The sequence below is a fragment of the Rhea americana genome, unplaced genomic scaffold, assembly GCF_003343005.1.
Source record: "Rhea americana isolate MKP2758 unplaced genomic scaffold, rheAme1 scaffold_328, whole genome shotgun sequence".
In the NCBI taxonomy this organism is placed as follows: domain Eukaryota; kingdom Metazoa; phylum Chordata; class Aves; order Rheiformes; family Rheidae; genus Rhea; species Rhea americana.
The window spans coordinates 179,483-194,119 of NW_028186455.1; the positions used below are offsets into that span (position 1 = coordinate 179,483).

Consider the following 14,637-nt stretch of genomic DNA (forward strand, 5'->3'; position numbering starts at 1 on the left):
CAATTTTTGCATTTGGCCTTTGGAGAAGGACAATGTGCCCAATCTCCCATTTGTAGCTTGCTTTAATTAATATCGATTGGGTCAACAGAGAGTTATGCCATGAGAAGTTACACTTTTTGCATATACAGTGGTTGAGAATATATTTACAAAAAGCATTGGGACTGGATTTCTGAGTAATGATGGAGTAGAATATGGAGTTGGATACTAGTGTAAATGCAATCTCAGTCCTTTCATATAAGAAGGTGTAGAAGGGCCCAGTCTAGCTTTTACAGCAAAATACCTTCCTTACCAAAGTCACCAGTGTGACTGACAAAATATCGCCTCTTTGACCTCCAAAAGGAAGGCTAGAGATTCATACATAACTACAGTCTTAGCAGATGGAAAGCAATGCTTAAGAGAACTCACTTTTGTGATAATGTGATACCAGTAATGGGATTATCTTTATAGTACTACAGACTAAAATGCCATACTGTTTGAGCGGTTCTGCATTTGAATTTTTGTTTTAGATCCATCTCTAAAAAGACAAGGTTTAAGTGACCCACTTCAGTTTCACATGTAACTTGTTTTTCAACACAGGTGGATTTTATTCYCTGAAGCTCTATATGTTAGTATGTATTTGTTTTGGTTTTAACTTAACTGTTTGAGGCAACAGAAATCAAGTCTGATCTTATGGCAGTTTAACTGTACAACTTCTTAAAATCAGTTGTTGCTGCAGCAGTTTTCCTCTGGATGCCAGGCTGCTGGTCAGGCTGATATTTGTAAAAATTAGTCTCTATTTCTGAATAGCTTCACTGATGGAGAATATGATCCATCTGTAACCCAGCCTGGGCATACTTGCTATACTGAAACACTAAATGATCTGACGTGTGTCATACACAAAGAAAATGTTGTCTTTTGGTCTTTGAAGGACAGATGGATTATTTTTTCTTAATAAACATTCTAGATGGCTACTGTCTAAATTAAAGTATGTTAACTAACATGATTGCATGTGTACACACCCTGGCACATAGGCATTTGGTCCCAATGCTAAAGAAAGAAGAGTATTTTGTCTAAAGAATGTAGTATGCTRGAGAATTCTGTGTTATGAATCTCCTATGACCTCTTTTTCCTTGCAGGGATGTGTTGGCAAGCCTTTGTGGAAGCTTTCTTCTGTCTAGCTCAGAAAAAATACAAGTCACTCCCACTTCATGAGCAAGTGGCATCACTGATTGATTTTTGTGAATACCATCTAGCTGTTCTGGATGAGAAGCGCCTAGTTTGTGGCCGAGGGATTGTGGAGCGCCGAAATGCACTAGTTACTTGCCAGACAGATGGACTTCAGCTTACACCAGCTGCTCATACATCCCTCCTGAATCGTATGGCCACAGCTAATAAGCTTGCAGATTATAGAAACCATCAATAATAATGGTGCTATTTTATCAGGGCAAAGCAGAGAGAGACTGATGGAATTGAGAATTAATTCCTGGGTAYGTACAGCAGGAGGTGAAACAGAATCTTGAATTCCTACATCTGATAGTCAGAGTTGTTTTACAGCTTTTTTTGATTTACACTCTTCAAAAAGTCTATTGCAAGGTCCCATTTCCAAATAATGACCCTTCCTGGCAATGACTATTTATTTACTCCTCTGTACACCTTGAGTGACAAACTGTGTCTTTCTTCTGCTTGTATAAAATACAAGATTGAAGCATGAAGACAAACAACAGAAAATGGAAGGGGATGATAACCAGCATCATGAGATTGGTTGCACTGCTTTAGAGGCATGCTGCACGAAAGGAATTATGTTGCTTTGTATGCACTRGATGTATCGTGGAAACCAAGTAAGGATCTGCAATCTAAATACCAGTTGTGTGCTTCCGCAAACTAAAGCCTGGAATTATGTATGTGGTCAAAATTTAGGCTTTGACTATCTTTTTTTGGGACTGAATTTGTTGGTATCAGTACAGATTTTGTTCATTTCCTACAGCTATGTACTTCATATTTTAAGTTAACCTTGAAACATTGAAATCATAGTATTTTTGCTTCTGTTTCTTCATAAATGACTTTGCCATGACAACTGCTGTTAAATTTTTAAAGAAAAATTAAAGCTGTTTACCTTTTTTGCTTTCAGAGAGCCAATAAACTTATTCACAGAAAAATTAACTTTGTTAAGTAAAATTTGGTGAATCAAGTGGTGTTTCTTTTTTTCAACTGCTAAGCACTGCTTCTGCAAAGAGCTCTGTAAGGGCCCCTTTACGATGTAAAGGCCTAAGAGTTCATTTAGAGTCCAGTGAAATCTATCCAGTCGCTGGCTTCTGGCTTCAGTATTCTAGGCYTGTTTTTTATTTTGTTTTGGTTTTGCTTTTCACTGTTTGCTATCCTATTTGGACCTGTAGTAGCATCTAAAGTAGTTTTTTTTTTCCCTCTCTCTTTGCATATGTTCTTATTTTTTTTCCTTAGATAACAGTATAATTCTCTAGAAATTAGAACTATATTATGTAACAGGATATTTTGTCAAGAATGCTGAACTATCATCACAGCTTTTTTGAAGGAGTTATACAGAGTAGTCTTATTTTTAAATAAATGAAATGTGAGTTCCATAATCATACTTAGGGGGGCTTAAGTAGAGACATGAGGACATGTGAAAGGACATGAATTACTTGGCAATTCAGGGCTGTTTAGTCAAGTTTTCTCTACTTTTTTTTTTTTTTTTTTTTTTTTTTTTTTTTTTCTCATACCTGTACTTTTTAGTTTTTCCCAACATGAAGACATATATAACTAATTCAGTTGTATATGTCTTTTAATAAGATGCTTCTTTCTCTTTATTGTCCTGATGGATCTTCATATACTGCTTTCTAATTTATTTGTATAAGACAATGAACAATGAACGTTTTCAGTTTTTAATATATGCAGAAAATTATCTTAGCTTGATGCCTAAATGCTGTAATGCCTGGCATGTCAGAAGTACCCTTGATAAAATCTTATGTTTTCAATATGATCTTACAGGAAGTGCATTTTTAGTGCAGAGGATTTAGGATCTTTGCACTCATTTGATGCCATGGACTAAATGTATACACAGTACTGAGTGAATTTTTATTTCAAGAAAGGTTTAGAGTTTACGTTCTTGATTTTAGTTTAAGTAGCATGCATTTTTCCCAAGTGGAAATCAGTGGCAAGGCTGYACAAAACAGAAGTCAAGCTGAGCCCACAAGAAACTAAGACTCAGAATGTGTTAATATCAGATACAGAAATACCACCTTATCCTCTTGTCTCTTCCTGCACACARATAATAATAGTAGTAGATAATCTGTTTTTCTGTAATGGCTAGACTGCTTGAAATTTTATRTATTGTACAGTTAAGAGGACAGTTGTGGACTAATGCCACTGCCYTCAGCTTTGGTTAAGTTTCATAAAGATTATTGCGCTATGAAGATAAAAGGCCAGACTCCAACGTTTGGCATCTGTCAGAACAAATGAAGTGGAAAGGGTCATTTTTTTCACAGTTTTATTGTAATGTATCTGAAGACACTCAAAAGTTGAAAAATGGTTACTTCTCATTTTGTGACATCTGACATTTGTCTTGCGATTGGCAGTGTGTTACTAGAAAATAGCTTACAGTTTCTCTCATCTTGTGATTGATGTCCTGTAGAGACAGACTTGGAGGACAGCAGGATTTGAAATGTTACAGATGTGAATGCCTTTCCTTAGAGCTTTCAAGTAGTACAACTCATGCCCTAAAATAACAATTTTTTGCTACTGTATACTAGTTACCCTGATACCTAGCTGAAAGAAATTAACTATTCTATGTAATGAACATTGATAAGATCCCTCTGTATTTTGATGATCTTTATAGTCCACAGATCTAATACAGATTTTTATACCCTGTTTGCACACAGGCTATAATTTGGGCAGTATATTCAATTTGTCTCTTACTTCTAATATGAAGGGTCCCTTGTAGAATAATCAAAATATTCAATTATCTTTCTCTAGTAATACAGTGTTCATATATTTTTATAATTGGAAAATTGAATGCTATATTATTCTCTTCCCAAAGTTATTTAGCATGCACAGCAATTTCACATAGCCTGTAAGTTAGTCTGTGCATACGCAAAAGATACCAGAGATGCTTAATTCAGAATATGAATGCTAATCGCTGATGATAATCTGTTAATCCTGAAGTACCTTTGCAGCAGAAGAAACAATAAATGAATGACGTTTCATTTTTTTAAAAAGCAGTACTTTACTATATATTATTTTTTGAGGATAATACAGCATTCCATTTATAAGCATACATGAACATTGCATGCCAGTGAAATCTTTCTCATTATTAGACACATAGGGGCTGATGTTCCTCACTGAGTCTAAATCAAAATAAATCACTTAAAAATCTAAAGCAAATTTGAGGCACCTGAGTCCAGAATTTCAGTCTAGTCTGATCCACTCCCTCTAGGTTTGTATGTAGCCTGAACGTCCCYGAACATGCCAAAATCCAGCAGGTTAGTCTTTGTTTGATTTTAAGCTGAGTTCTGTCTCTGCATATAGCCAGAGCTGTTGTAGTCTGAGTTACATGAGATTTGTCTTCTGCCTAAATTCCCTGCTCACCCCTGCTCAGGGCCACTTTCTCTGAGAACATTTATTATACCTCAAAGCAAATCACTTCACTCGCCATACAGTTCTGGCTACCTTCGTTAAAACCCAGCTGCAAAGGCAGGTACCCAGCTGATTATACAATTAACCTGTGTTCAATACAAGCCCCCAGTTCATCTGCTTCCCATTTCCAGGTCACAGCCTGCCCCAGGGGTGACTCTTCTGCTTGCTCTACCCCCGTGCTTGCACCARTCTTGCATTCAGCCTGTGGTCAGGGAACCCCTTGCGATGAGGAGGGTTCTTCTCCTCTGTCTGTGTTTTAAAAGAATGAGACTTGAGTGGTCTTTTGAAAACAGGGAATGTGAATATCCTCATGTTCTGAGTGCTAGTGGCCAAGGGGCAGGAGGTCTGTGGCGATTCAGCGAGTGGGACACGAGCATTGYTCCCACGCTGCTGAAGCCCTCTGGGCAGCGTTAAAATCCTAGGAGGAGCTGCCGACGGGGTCTACCTGGGTGGCGCCTGGACTCTGTTGCTTCTGCATGAGCTGTACGTTGCTGACAAAGCACACGTCTTCCATGGGGACGTGTCTGGTGTCCAGCGYTGTGTTTGCTTGCTAGTGTGAAACGGGAGCCGAGTCGCCGGCCGCGGCGTGGGTTTCGGGCTGGGCACTGGCAGAGCAGCACTGCGGTAGCACCTCTGGTTCCAGCCAGGCCTGTGTCTGACCCTGTTCTGATTTCCGTGTGATGGACTGCGACAATCTGTTCTGAAATATTACCCAGTTCCCTGTAATTTATTCTCTTTTCCATCATGCTTTGCTGTTTTCCCTCTTAATCCCATGGTTCTGCTTTTTCAGCTTGCCTAATAAACTGCTGCGATCAATTTGGCTGAATCCAGTAGTTTAACTTCCCGGTCGCTATACGACCTTTTCGGTAAGCTGAGCATCTTCGTTTTGAAGGAGAATCTATCCTGCTTCATGTTTCCGAGGTCCTAGCTGGTTTTCGGTGACGCTAGCACGCCTCAGGCCTTCGCCGAGCCAACGCGTCAATTCTATGTTTTCTGCGCTCGCTCGGGAACGCGGATTTCGGCAGCTTTCGTCTGTGAGCGCTGGCCGGAGCGGCGAGCCCGGCTGGGGACTGGCGCCGGCGCTACGTGAAGAGCTGTAAGGGAGCTGCGCGGCTCGCCGCAYGCCAGCGCACGCGTTCCCCCGCGGCGTGGGGAAAGCGGCCAAAGCGGCACGAACTCGCCCTTCGGGACTAAAATGCCGTTTGCGCCGCTCGCTCACGCATGGATCGGGAAACGCCGCTGCTGTTTGTTTCTTTCCTTCCCCCCCCCTTTGCTTTGAAAATGTTGCACTTTAATTCTGCGGATGTTTTGACGTCCTTCAACTGCCTGATGGCCATATGTATATTTTATTGCTGATGAGAACGGTTTGCGTTTGTTACTATTTAATGTTGATGGTGTAGAAAACACCACCCTGTAAAATATAAGCTGTGACTAACTGGTAAGGTGTGTGCGTGTGTGGGTTTTTGTTTGTTTGTTTGTTTGTTTTAATACGCGGTTTCGGTTAAAAACCACTTCTCAGGGCGGGAGAGGAGCCGGGCGGGGCGGGGCGAGGTGAGGTTCTGGAACCTTCCCCCGGCGGCCGTTACCGCCGCCCAACGGCCGCTACCGCCGCGGGCGGGCAGGGAGCTTCGGCGGAGGGGACAACCCGGCGCGGTCCGAGAGCCGTACAGCGGTACGCTACGGCGAGTAGGTCTTCGACTTCGGGAATCGGCCTTTTTTTTAAGTACTAAACGGGCCCGGGGCAGGGGCACGGGCGTCCCGCGGGAGGGCGCCGCCGGCGGTTGCTGCCCGGGCGCCGCGCCCTGCGGCCTCCTGCGCCGGGCAGGGCGCCTGGGCGGTGCCGGCACGCGTTCCTCACCGGCTTTGCGTTTAACAGTGTAAGGCACAGAGGAGGAGGACGCTCTCAGTCCTGCCGATCGGAAGGATGGGATTAAGCGGTGCCATGAAACATAACAGGTTGAGTTTAGTAGTCTGAGGGATGTTAACAGAAATTCCCTTCCAGCCTTCTTAGGTAGCTTTTCAATACAGTTGTATCCAGTTGTACAGAGTTAGTATCCAGCAGTTGCATTCTGCCACACAAGGGTGTGTTAGAGGAGTCTCTGCAGAATCCTTAACGAAGGGACTCAAATGATTTATTTGAAACAGTTGAAGTTTTTTTTTTTGTACATATATATTAAGGCTGTTTTAAAACACATTGGTAAACTAACTTGAAAACCTGTATTTYGAACTTCTCACGACCTTGATTTTCTTGTCATTAAGTGTGAGTTAGCTAGCTGTTCTAAACACTTGAGCTGGATTCAGTTCTGGTCTGGTTTGTATTCCTAAACTGTACCTACTGCTGGAGGATCTGGGATCCTGACACTTCTTGCYTGCTTAGCTTTCTGCAGGCTACCTAGGGAATCTGTGGTAGAKCCAGGGTGGAGGCCATGGCTGTTAACACCTTTACAACACTCTGAAGCCCTAATTGTTAGGGGGGAACCCAGGGAGCCAAATTTCTCCTGATGTGCTTGCAGTTTCCAAGTAGCATGCACTGGAAGTGGTGGGAAAGCATGAAGAAATACACAGGAAATTTGTATTTCTACGCAGATGGTATCAGAGCTGTGCATGGCTTGCGCCCTGGTCTGTTAAAGGCCTTTACCCAGGCAGAGGAAAGAGGTTAAGTCTCAATAATTACTTTGCATCTCTTGTTCTGCAGAGATGTTTTTGAGCATATCCCTCAGGTGCTGACTAATTCAGGATCATGACTATTAAATAGATCATAGATGTTCTTGCTATTTAATGATATCTACTATATCTACTGTGTCAGATAGCTATCAGAATATTACTTATCAACTGATAGATTTGTCACTGTAGTCTTGAATGAAGTAAGTCACTATCCTCCTGATTGTTACTGTTCTTCATCAATGAGAAGGAAACAGATTGTAGGAATCTTATTTGGCTTTTGAGACTATTAACAGCTGTTTGACAGCTCCATGAGCTTGCAGAGGTGCTACCKTGTAGTTCATGATTTGAAAGGAGGAGAAGCAATTCGCACATCTGTTCTGCACTGTGCATTTTCCACCTCTGATCTCCCATCATCTATAAGATCAAAGCCTCATAAAGCATGGAGCTGTTTATTTCATTAACACTTAGATGAGGGACATTGTGGGGATAGTGTGATGAACTAGTGTAGTATCCTATCAGTTATGAATTCCTCAGAATCACTTGAAAATAAGGCTGTGTTTATGATTGACTTTGTAAATGTACTGAAGTGYAGCAGTGATTTATAAATGCCATTAAGAAATACTTCAGTAATAAATTCTGGACAAATTATGCTATGAGAACCTATACTTACGCAGATATAGAGATGAAAATTTGGGGTTTCTGTTTGTTCCCCACAGAAGCTAAGGAGTGGGGGAGTGAAGGAAAGAGAGCAGTAAAGGCACTTAAGATAAGACCTTGTTGAAAATCCTACTTGTCTTTAGTATCAGAGCAACAGATCTGCAGAGGAGTGATTTTTTTTCTTTTTCCCTTTCCCTCTTCTCACCTGTGGTTCTCTAAATTTTAACCAGAGTACTTTACTTACTTTTCTTGAAATTCTTCTTCTCGCAGCTTTTAACTTCCAATTTTCTTTTCCTCTGCTATTCCTCTTTCAACCTCCTGCCGCCCTCCYCCCCATTGTCATGAAGGATGGGAGAACTATACCTTTCCCTTTCTTTATCCTGATAATTTTTGGTATTATCAAGAAGACAGATTATTGAACCCCATGGTTCTTATTGATATGGCTAGTTTAGAAAGGATTGCTTTAAAGAGGAGTTTTATCTGAAGAACTTAGCACTCTTTCCAGCAGCTGAGCTMCCATGCAGGCCCAGGCAGCTGAAAGTGAACGTGGAGATTTTGGTAGGTCAGCTCATTCTACTTCCCCTACCGTGCCTTGTCTCAGCTCTCCTTTGTAGGAAGCAATACACCCAGATTTTGTGCTGTGTGTACCTGAAAAGCAGTGGTGGAAGTCTGCACAGACTTTTTCACTACTGATTCCTTTATCTGCAGTYTCTCAGATATGTGGGTGGATCTGCCAGGCACCTGTCTGCTACAGTCCAAATATTTTTAATGGCTGTTCCAGTTTCTGTGACAAACAASCAGATCAGTCCTTCATGTGCATAGTTGCCTTAGTCTCTATATTCAGCATTTACAAAATTTCCTGATAGCRAGCTCAGTAATGAAAGCAACGGTTACTGAGTGCTGCCCTTCGAACAGGCTTAGGAGTAACTGCTTTCTCTGCTTTTGTGGCTGTGCATACTTGCAATCCCACACTGCCATCCCTGCAGCAGTCTCCTTGTGGCCTTTTTTTGCCAGCTTGCTGTCAGAAACAARTCCTATGCCCATCCTTCTGCCTTGCTAACCTGCAGCTTACGATAGCCTGATGTCCCAAATTTCTGAGCAGCTGCTTTGTTTAAAGATATCTTGTGCCAGTTTGTTGTCAGGAGCAAACTGCAGACAAGCTGGCCAGGCATGGAGGCTCCAGAGGTGTTCTGTGCAGCTCTGCTGCCAAGGATCAGCTTTATTCCTTTTGCATTGGTCTTTCTATCTTGCTTCTGTTCAGACTGAGACATCCTTTTATACTGGTGTAACATAGTCCAGTCCCGGTCCAATCTCAGTCCAGTCCAGTGCTCCAGGTGATGTCTCCTGGCTATTAAAGGGCAAGGATTTACACTTCTTGTCATGAGGAGCAGGGAGGAATTGTTTGGCCACTGACTGGCACTGGACCAAGCTGGTTAGCCTGATGCTTCCTTGTGCTTCGGTGTTGTGCTCTGTAGGTTACTCACTTACGGTTTTAAGTATTGTAAAATCCTAGATTGCTTTCTGCATGGTACTAAATGGAAGTGCCTCATCCAGGCTTTGTGCTGGGCTAGGCTGCAACAGTTGTAGTAGAGGCAGCTACTAACTGAGGCTGTTTCCTCCAAGTACCTGGTTGTTCTTTCCAAGGATGCTACWGTGTGCTTCTGGCTGCCTACTTGAGCAGGAACAAACTACTCCAGGTACAAACTGAGCACCTGCTTTTCTCAGGCAATGACTCTGTTTATACAGTTGTCATCTCCTTTTGTAGATGCTGAGTATCAGCACTGGTAGTGTACTTCTGCCTGCAAGCTATTGCAGGTTCTGTAGCGAGCGCTCAGCTGTACTGAGTAATTAGAAACTTGTCCTAAAGTATGTGAGTGCTGTCACTACCTATCTTTATGTTTGTGTCTCTAGCAGTGCTGCTGCTCAATTACTGTCTTTGTTACACATCTTTGCTTTCAGATTTGTTTTTGTGTAGGAGAGAGATTTATTTCCCTTTCTTTTTGATGCATAAGTTTGCCAGGGAAGGAGAGTGCAGTTCTGTTTTGATTCAGTTTACATAAAAACAGAGGCTTCCAGCAGCCATGAAATGCAAGCACACAAACATAGGAGCCCCCAGCACTAGCCAGGTAGGTTAAAGAGTGCAGCCAAGATGCTGAGCAGTGGTCAGCTGTGGTTTGGGCTGGAGCTCTCTCTTATTTTCTCTTTTCTCTCTGCATGAGGTTACTGTACTACTGCAGAGACTCAGGTATGTCCACAGCGTGGAGAGAGATCTCTTACTCTCCAAGGCTTCTTTTGCCAATATCCTTTCCTGAGGCTAGGCTGATTGTCTGATCAGACTCTTCTAGGCTACAGTAAAAGTTGTTTGTTAAGAGACRGTTATAGCAAGAAAATACACAATCTCCAGGCCTCCACGGCCTCCACTGTGTCTATGTCCTTGGGTCCTTCCTGTGCTGTGTCCTAGATAGTGCTGTTCAAACTCTGGGGGAGTTTATTAACCGTTTCCAGCTGGGGAATAGCACTGATTACAGCAAGGGTTGGAAAACTGAGCTCTTAACTTACGTTCTTGACTCTCAGAGGGAATATGATTGATGCTTTGTTGCTTCTGGTTCTTTGCCTTAGACTGCAAGATGTAAATATGCTGAAGGCCCAACAAATGTGTAGAAGGGAGCCAGCTCTTTCCCGCTCCTTCACTGTTACTTCAGGAAGCGTGGTGTTAGGGAAATCAAACAGTTGCTGCCAAAGACAGGAGCCAGTCCCGCATACATTGCGCTGAGATGTATGCCTGCCCTATTTCCAGTCTTGACAGGAGAGATTTACCTGCAAAGCATGGCCGGCTGTARTAAATTAATGGAAGGCAGGGGGGTGACATTACAGAGCTGATGGCACTTACTTGCAGGTACCTGGGTAAAGGCAAACCTTAGTTTGCTTTGAATACTAGAGAGCAGTGTGCCTTCCTGGGCTAGTTCACAGCCTCCCTTGCCCTTGTACTCTTCTTCATAAGCCACTAGCTTTGCTAAGGCACTGCAGCATCCTAATGCTGGGAAAATGTGCTTTCTATTAACTGCAGTCAAGCATGCTATTTAACTTACGCTATAATTTCCCTTGTTTACAAAATGTAGGAGTTGGCATCAGCTCAGAATACTAAAAGGGGTGCTTAGGGGCGCTGTCATTCCACTTTAAACCAGCTTGTCTGTCCCTGTCAGTGGCCTGGCCTGCCCTGCCCATTGCCTCTGTGTGATGGAGATAATCATGTTCTTGACTGCATAAGCTGTACACTCTTCTGGGGATGTTATCCGTTAATACCTGAATGGTAGGTGGGTTAGAACAAAATGACTCTAAAGATTACCTAATCAAGTCTTAGCTGCAATCTATTTCCCTTTTTACACTGTCTCTAAGCTTTAATACAAACTTGGTTTTTGGTTTTGATACCAAATAGCTGTGGAATAGATCTTTTGTAAGGAAGAAGAGAAGGAAAAAAAAGAAAGAAAAAAAAAAACCCTAACCCTCACATGGGAAATTTGTTTTTTTATGAGGACAGTGTTTTGGGTTTTCAACCAAAGATTCACATATCCAAGCACTGATACCTGGTTTTCAGCATCTTGAAGTCAAAATCTGAGCAAATTGGGCAAAAAGAATGTTTGGACTCATTTTTCACCTCATCAGCTGAAATATTAAAAGTTTGAGAAGATGAAAACTGAAGAAAAAGTGATTTTTATTTTTTAATGTTTAACGGCCCCCTTTTTCCTGAAGACATTTTGTTTTGACCTCCTAACAGATACCCTCTTGCAGAGCTCTAATCTGTATGCAGCGATGCCTGCATGGGCAGAAGCGCTTTGGCAGCAAAGGCTGTCCAGCCAGAGCGGAGTGTCCTGATGCAGTGGCTGTAAGCCAGGTTCCTTTGTCCTGCAGGCTGTTAGAGGGCCAGGCTCTCTTTTACTGGCTGTGCTCGCAGCTGCTTTTGCTGCAGGCCGTATGGTTTGTGTAGGCAGTGCTGTCCCTGTCTGCCCTGGGTCTCACCCCACAGTTTCTGGAGCAGCTGGCCAGCTGTGGAGGACATGGTGTTTCAGGGGATCACATTGCAGCAACTCTCGCAGTTTGGGAGCGTGCAGTGGAAAAAACAATCCTGCCTTGGTGAGGATTACAAAGCTCTTAATGCAAGGAGGGTCTTGCTGTGGCTGGACTCTTGTGGTGACATGGGACTGATTCAATTCATTTGTGTTGCAGAGGTCCTATGCAGATTAAAGATGGCATTTGGGCTCCTGATTCCTGCTAACATCTCAAAAGCAAGGTGTCTGCATCTGCACCTTGTCTCTGCTCAGCCAGGCTGGTCTAGTCTTATTCTGTACAGTGGGTTGTTTGTCTAAGTTTTTTTTTTTTTTCTTTTTTTTTCCCCTCCAGTGAGGTGAAATTGGGGAAATGTTGCTTTTTGGTTTAATTCTTTCCAAAGACAGTACACACATTCTTCTCTTGTGTACTGTCTTGTGAGCACCCTACTGCTTGCTTGATTTGTTTCAGCAGGATCAAACCCTGAGCCTGATGTGCTAGCACTGCCCAGTACCATATAGTGCAGCTTGTGTTTTTCTGTTAGCTTATTTCTACCTTGCTTACTTTCACTTCACTGTAAGCAGACAGACCAAAAAAAAGACAACTCCTCTCCCCCACCAACCCAACAGTATCCAGATTTATTCATCTGGTCTGTGTCTCAGCCTCATTTAACCTCCCATTGAAAAGATTGTATCACATGGTATTCAGCTGAAACCTACTACCTTACATGCCCAAGCGTATCATGTTGAATTACCTTCACTCATAGGCCTGGAGTATTTGCTAATAGGAAATGGCATCTTTTAAGTTTGAAATGATTTATTAAAATGCACTTTTATTTCTTTGTCAGCAGGGGTTGTGTATTTGTTTTTTAAACAGCTCAGTGAGAGAATGCAGAGGAGCTTGCAGAAAAGATCAAGAGAAGCTGGACAGAGGCTTGCTTCGCAAGTTTTTAGCRTAAGAGTGCCAGGCACTGACCTTCSTATGTATTCCCTTTCCTTGCTGCTAGCCCCGGACAAAGCAGGTATTAATAACTGAGAGTGGCTGCTTCTGGTTGTGTACAGAGGAAGTKCTAAGAACTCTGAGCGAGCTGTTCTATGACAGCAAACTGGCTGTGCAGCGTGGCTTGCTTGTGGTCACCCACCAGGGCTCTTTGGCCTTTGGATTGCCTGGGACTTGCCCTGCAGGCTAGCAGCTGCTTGAGTTTACTGGTGGGAGCTGGGACCTACTCTGGCTCTGCAGAGGCAGGGCTTTCAGAAATTTGTCAGCACAAATACGCTGTCAGCAGCAGCAGTCATAGCCTCTCCCCATTGCTGCTTAGAGGGGTGAGGGGGATATTCCAAGTCCCTTCATCTCCCTGAAGCCAACTAGAGTATGGCAGGTGAGATGTACTGGAGCTTGGCTTCTTCCCTCTGCCAGCGAGACTGAGAACTCTCCAGTGACTCCTGACTCCTCTGCAGGGGGCTGCGGCCCAGCAAGCCTGTGACAAGAGTTGTCAGACKCTGCTGCGGACTGTGGCCCCTTTCTTGAGTTAGCTTCGTGGCTCAGCATGGGATCAGGGGTCAGTAGAGACTGCCAGGCAGGGCTGCTGAAGCCAGCAGGATGCATTTGGGTTTGGTTTGCTTTGGTACAGGTGCCTGTGTACAATGCGGTAGTCTTGTTACTATTGCAGGAGAAAGTGGGTATGCTAGCTGTACACACAAAATCCAGCTGACTGATTTGCAGTTTGTAGACTGAGTCTTCAGCCTCGTGTTTTTTTTCTTTTCTGTCCAAGTCTCACAGCAACATTGTTCTTTCTTAGTTCAGAGTGACGCGGGAGGAATATGGATTCCAGGCAGAAAAATATATGATTGTAATAAATCAAAGTCAGTCAGCTTGGGACCTCTGTTGTTCAGGTTTCATTCCTCAAAGATGTGGCACAAAAATCAAATGGTTGAGTTTATTCAATTATAGCTCATACCAGCAATGGGAAAATCTGATAATGTGAAGGGTCTGYGTCAATATTATTTACGTGAAAAGGAATTGTGCTTGCTGTCAGGTAGCAGCAGAAATCAGGAGACTGCAGAAATCCTTACAGATGTCCAAGTCTTTTCCTCTCTTCCCTTTACCTCCTTCTTTAATAACCAAATAACCTAATCTGATGTCTCTCTAAGATCAATAACAGTGCAGAGCACATAATAACAAACTGGAAAACTTTTTTTCCTTGAGTGAAGGGAGTGTGTCTCAAAACTGGGTCTGTGAGCAGCTTTGATCCTAATAAAGCCGGACAGGTGGCATGGCACGTTAATTGAAAGCAGTATGCGGCCTGCGCCTGCCCGCCTCCCACTGCACCCACCTTGATAGCTTAGTAACTTTAGTCTTCTCTAGTTACGTTGTTCTTAATTGATGTTTTAGATTAGAGTGTGGGAGCTGGAGCTGGCTTCCCCCAGGGACCTGTGTCTTCTTCTGTATACCACCATAGAGGTGGGGGCGTTGCCCTTTGCACATAGGTTGCAGGCGTGCAGCGCTGGGATAGAGCCTTTACTTTCCAACCCTTGGACAGGAGTGTTACTAAGTTCTAAGATACATGTTGTCTCCACCAGTTCTCAGGGTGCTCTGATTCTTTAGCATGCAAGGAGAGGTGAGACTAGATTGTGCAAGTACTTCTAT

The 14,637-nt window shown here is 43.2% G+C and overlaps 1 protein-coding gene across 1 annotated transcript in view; it reads left to right on the top strand.

The window, feature by feature from the left end:
* Positions 1-2,164, top strand: part of TTLL11 (tubulin tyrosine ligase like 11) — a 52,812-nt gene extending 50,648 nt beyond the window's left edge. Inside the window, exon 9 of the mRNA XM_085310831.1 lies at positions 1,116-2,164. Within this exon, the coding sequence (XP_085166957.1) occupies positions 1,116-1,402 (287 nt within the window). The 3' untranslated portion in view covers positions 1,403-2,164. The remainder of the gene's footprint in view (positions 1-1,115) is intronic.
* Positions 2,165-14,637: the final 12,473 nt, after the last annotated feature.